Genomic DNA, 6,000 nt, shown 5'->3' with positions numbered 1-6,000 from the left:
ACGTAGTCTTCGTTATTCGATTATAAAAGGAGGACTACAAGTCTCAGAACTCAAATAAATAAAATAAAAAAACCCTGGACTGGGGCAACTCATCACATATTGCACCGACGCTTTCTTGAGACGCTGAATGGATGGGATTCCAGCAGAAACGTTAGCCACGTCCTCTTTCCAAGGCGGTCGGCCTGTTTACGTTAATTGGCGTTACATCGACTCGCATCTTCCATTTCTATGGTCTGTAGCGCATCGCGCATTTCTTTGAAATACGTCATATGTACGCGCCCAAGTGGATTCTAGTAGTGCATGTCGTAGCTTTAACTCTGCGGTTGTGCGTGCCGGTAACACGTGTCCTCAGGTCTAAACAGTCGGTACTTCCGGAACAGACGGCCATCTTGGAGTGGGAAAGCAGAGTAACGGAGAGATATGGCCAAGCATCATCCCGATTTGATCTTCTGTAGAAAGCAGGCTGGCGTGGGTGAGCACGGGGAACACTTTGGGAACGAGGTTTATTTCGAACTTCAACGCGCATGTTGGCGTTGTATCCCTCCTTCATGGGAGCATACTTTATTTATATACTGGGTGGTGAGAATCGTTGGACAAGACTAGGGAGAATCTTAATGTGCTGATTGACAAACCAATCTAGTGATTCCCTCCTAGGTACGCGCTTTATGAGTGAGGGTGAACTAACACGTCGTTCATCTTTTGTAACGAAAGAAAACCACTTCACCAGCTTTCTCGTGTGAGTGGAAGTTAACTTGATGGGAGAACTGAAACCACCCTAGTCCTCCCGTCAAACTACCTTCATTTGGCAGGTGTCGCGCGCTTTCCATTGATATTTATCTTAGTGATAAGCAAAATACTTAGATAAATAGGTTTCAATTTGGTACCTTGTTCTCAAACGTAAGTTTTCCTAAAAAACAACCTGTATATTACCTCTACGTCCCTGGTCTCAGTCATTACAACACGACGTGAATTCCACTGTACAAATCATCACATTTCGGCGGCAGGTAAGTTGTGTGAATCCTTTATTGAAAAAAGAGCACATCCGTTTAAGATCACAGCTAATGGCTATCTGCCGCACACGTTCTTGATTCCTCCCCACCATTCCACCCACTCAGTTCTTTAATACAGTTGCATGCAAGTGTAAGGCACGGGCTATAAATACCACACATCCATTCCCTTTAATAACAACAAATAAATGCAACAACATTAGGTTTAAGCACAATAATTACAGATCATAAATATACGTATATTTTTTTAATGTTTAACACAAAATCCCGATACTTCTTTGGCAATCCTACCACCCTTCCGCTGCGCGTATCCACCAGAGGCAATTCGACCCTGTATTTCTTGGGCTAGTGACAACTAATTTTGGATGACTGCAGGTGTGGAACTTGAAGAATGCCCTTGTAGATCCTGCCTCCTAGATTGTTCTTGTACTGTTTGCAGATGCTCATCATCTCTCCACCTCTGGCCATAGCCATTCAAAATCAGCACAAGATTTTTCCCTTACATTCATACCACAGTGCTTCACCTTGTCACTGCACTTGGCCAATTCACCACCATGACATATCTTCCCATCACTCAACAATGCTGAACACCTACACATTTTTAGGGTCGAGCCTGCGTTGCATGCGCTCGCGCATGCGTATCGCAGCAAGATGCTTTTGTATTTAGAAAAGGGCTCGGAGCCCTGTCAACTTCACATCAGTGTTTTTTATTGGTTCGTGGGCTTGCCTAATAAAATCTGCTTGCTTTCATTAGTCGAAGGCACACATACGTCATGCCTTTTCCGGTGGCTAGCCCTCCTTGAGCGCAGCGACCAAGTACAGAAAACATGCGAGGCCCGCTGTTTTCCATCGGGCTCGTGGACTTCTTTTTCTCTAATTTACGAGCGCGATCTCGCTCAGCAGAAGTCGAGCGCTTTACATAGTTAATTTCACTTTTTCGGGTTATGTACATAAATCCACTTTTGCCCGATAGGTGAAAAGTCGGGTTAGGAGTTTACAGCGCGATCAGCTCTAACATGAGCAAACGCGAGACCTGTTGCATTGTAAATGCTTGTTTTTACTTGAAGTGGATCAGAGAACTTGCTGTCCCCCTTCTGTGTTTTACACGTCATTTTGACCCGATCTCCTGGCTTAAGTTTGATTTCCTTAACCTTATGACTATGATCATAATATTGCCTCTTGTGCCTTCAAAATATTGCTTTTGACCATGGCAGGCGACCACTTACTCTGAATCTTAAGTTCTAATCACGCTCTGTTATCTTTAGTGAACATCTCTCTACCCCTTAGTATTTTGAATGGGCTATATCCTTTAACAGTCAGTGTGATTCTGTAAGCCCACATCATGCATGCAAGTTCCTTTTCCCAATCCTTCCCTGCACCAATGGCTGCTTGAATAGAACCCATTATCACATGGTTGTTTTTCCTTAATCCCATTCCTGGATAGAAACTTCTTCCATTTCTCAGACACAAATTGAGGCCCATTGTCACTCAAGATAGATCTGGGTATGCCCTCTCTCAAATATACACCTGATACAAACGAAATCCCAATGGATGAGTCACTCTTCTCACACACTTTGTATTCAGGCCACTTAGAATAAACATCTAACAGTACAATCACATACTTGGAATCACAATAGTTGCTATCTACGGAGTTATATATAGGACCTAAATTGTCAATTGCTACATCCTCCTACGGACTCTCCAGGCACAAACTCACACCTAAAGCTGGTCTAAATACTTTCCTTGTACGCATTAGCACACGCCACGCAATTCTGCACCACCCTTTCAACATCTGCATCCATACCAGGCCACCAATATGACATTTTCGCTTTTTTCTTTGACTTGACAATTCCCAGGTGCCCTTCATGAGTTATTGCAATAATTTTCCCTCTAAGCACTTCAGGTGGTACCATTTTGTCCCTTCTCATGAGGAAATTGTCATCATTAATGGTCAATTCATTCCTGATCTCCCACCATTTGACAAGATCTTGGGTCAGTTTATTCTTACAAGGCCAGCTACTACGGACAACCCCATAATCTCTTGCAAAACCTCATCACTGTTGTAAGCAGAAATCCATTCCATCTCATTAACGACACCACTCTCCAAGTTGGCCAGATCATCATCTACAATATCGGCAATGGCAACACTGTACTCATTCCACTCACATTCTTTAGTTGCTTGGAAAGGTAATGGAGAAAGTTCAAGTAATCAGCCACCTTATTTCTTATACCTGGAAGATATTCCACTTCATAAACAATCCAATAATCGTAATGACAATCTAGCTATGCAGGCATAGCCTTTGTAATGCCTTGGGAAGTTAAAACTTTCACCAAAGGTTTATGATCTGTCCTCAACACGAATTCTGATCCCCAAAGGTAGTGCCTAAATTTCGCCATACCCCAAACAGCTGCCAGCTTTTCTTTTCCAAATAACTGAGAATTTCTCTTCTGAAAGGGACAAGGCACGCGAGGCAAAAGCACTGACACTTTCAGACCCTTTTTTGACACTTGTGTATGCACTGCCCCAAGGCCTTTTCCCACTAGCGTCAACCGTGAGTATACTCTTCTCTCGGTTGTCAAATCTTTGCACGGGATGAGCTGAACAAATTTCCTTTTTGATTTGCTCAAAAGCCTTATTCAGCTCAGCATTCTACACAAATTCCTGTCTCTCTGTTATCAATTGTCTCAACAGGTAAGTCTTAGTGGAAAAATGTTCCACAAATCTTGCATAGAATTCAACTAAACCCAAAAGGCATCTAACATCATCTTTAGAATTTGGAGCAGGAGCATCTCTAATCGCTGATAAGATACTTTCCTTTGGAAGGACACCCTGTTTACTCACTATATGACCCTGATAAGTAACAGATTCTTTAGCAATATTGCACGTACTTAATTCTGCCGTAAGGCCATTCTCTGCAAGCCTTCCCATAACCAACATTAGCCTGGTGTGGTGTTCATACTTATCCTTCCCCAGGATAAGTATGTCATCTTGGAAATAAGTGACCTCCTGCAATGTCAGCTAACATCCTGTGCATAAGTAGTCGGAACACCGTTGCAGCAGAAGCTAAACCGAATGGCATGCAAACAAATCTATAACGCCCAAAAGGTGTTATATATTATGTTAATTTTTTATTAGACGTATGTGAACAGATTTGATAGTACGCCAAATTGAGATCTATAGTGGAAAACCATTGACACCCCTTCAATTTAGTTAATAACTCCTCAGTCTTGGGTAGGGGAATCTTATCAACTACAATACACTTGTTAAGCTCCCTCAAATCCACACACAGCCTAATCTGCCCATTGGCCTTACGAGCCATCACTAAGGTTGCTAGCCATTCCGCACTTTCAATGGGCTCTGTTGTACCATCTTTTTCCAATTTTTCTAATTCCTTCATGAAAGCATCCTTCACACTTAAATGAACATTCCTTACTTTGTGGGAAACAGGAGTCACCCCTTCTTTAACTACAATTTTGTGTTTAAACTTCAACAGTTTACCGACTTTGCCTGAAAACACTTGCAGGAATTTTTCCACTTACTCCACCTCTAGGAGTTTACGTGGTTCTTCCAAGGATAGTACTTGTGTGACACTATTAGGATTTAAGACGACTTGCAATGCTCCTTGGTCCTTCCATCCTAAGACAGAACGTCCTTTCTCCGCCACCAACAAAGTACCAGCTGCCCTCCTGCTTTTGAACTCGAACATCAAATCTACGGAACCCACCATAGGAATCTTTTCTCCTGTAAAAGTAACTGGCTGTACGCACAAAGGTGATTTAAAAAAAAAAAATATATATCTTCTATACAAATTAGCAAACTTCTCGTTCCAAACATCACTACAGATAATAGTGAACGGTGACTCAGATTCAGCAACCCCTTGTATCGGAACTCCTCCGATTTTTATATCACAAACAGGCTTACTCCGCAACTCATTGGTACTTAAAATGAAATTGTCTATACTTAGAATGGCAATCACCATCGTCTGACTCACTCTTCAACATGGCATTCTTGTTCCACCTCCACACACTTTACAATAGACTCATTTGTCCCCCTTTTTTTGACTTGGTCGCTGGGCAGCACTTGTCTCTCGCCTAATGTCCCTTGTTGCCACATCTATAACAGATAACCTTCCCTTGTTGACTCCTCTTTGTGCCCAGTTTATGTGCAATACTTTTTGTTACTGGTAATTTGTTTCCCTTCATGTGTCAACTTGCACACCACGTCACTGTCCTTTCCGTTACCTAAAGCTGCTTTGGCACAGCATTTAGACAACTCTGCCTTCTTAACAATAGCGATAATTTCATTTAAGGGAGCGTCTCCACAAACCCAAAGTTTCTTCTTTACCCCCGTATTATTAGAATGCATTATAATTTGATCCCAGATCTGTTCACCATGTAACTGCCCGAACCTGCAAGTAATAGCCAATTTTTTTTTACAGCAGATACGTAATCTTCCGCAGCCTCATCTTTGCCTTGCTTGCTTTGAAAAAAAAAAAATGTATCTTTCCACAGCAGCACACACAACTGGTTGGTAACGTGCATCTAAGTCTTTCAATGCATGCCTGAAGACATCTGAATCCTCACTCGCTCTCTGATTTTTTTTTTTTTTTTTCCATCTGAGTGAACACTCTCTGTCATTTAGGACCTAGACATTGTAAAATAATGCATATTTTCCTAACACTGGAGAACAGCTATGTAATTCAAAAAAGTCTTTCCAATCACACCATTTCATATTAGGTTCCCCCGCTTACGGGAGGAAGGGAACGGGAGGGGTGAGCGAAAATGCCTTCGCACACATGCTCACAATAAACAAACAAATTTCCTTGCCCTTGGACTGTGGATATCTTTATATTATGCACAATATAGTGGAAGTGCACAAAAAAAATGCAAAGCAATAGTTGATGTGCAATTTAAAAAAAATACAAAATAAGCAAAATTCTGTTGCTGTACAACTCAATAGAGAAAAAAAATCGTTTTAATTCTATAAATAATG

The 6,000-nt window shown here is 41.7% G+C and overlaps 1 protein-coding gene across 1 annotated transcript in view; it reads left to right on the top strand.

Moving 5' to 3' along the window:
- The first annotated feature begins 264 nt into the window (after positions 1–264).
- The window catches only part of PHF5A (PHD finger protein 5A), a 134,151-nt gene continuing 128,415 nt past the window's right edge, over positions 265–6,000 (top strand). Inside the window, exon 1 of the mRNA XM_069231253.1 lies at positions 265–472. Within this exon, the coding sequence (XP_069087354.1) occupies positions 421–472 (52 nt within the window). The 5' untranslated portion in view covers positions 265–420. The remainder of the gene's footprint in view (positions 473–6,000) is intronic.

This window comes from Pleurodeles waltl, chromosome 4_2 (assembly GCF_031143425.1).
Source record: "Pleurodeles waltl isolate 20211129_DDA chromosome 4_2, aPleWal1.hap1.20221129, whole genome shotgun sequence".
NCBI lineage: Eukaryota > Metazoa > Chordata > Amphibia > Caudata > Salamandridae > Pleurodeles > Pleurodeles waltl.
Note: the sequence above shows the minus strand (reverse complement) of the source record. Positions and strands in the feature narration are given on the sequence as shown.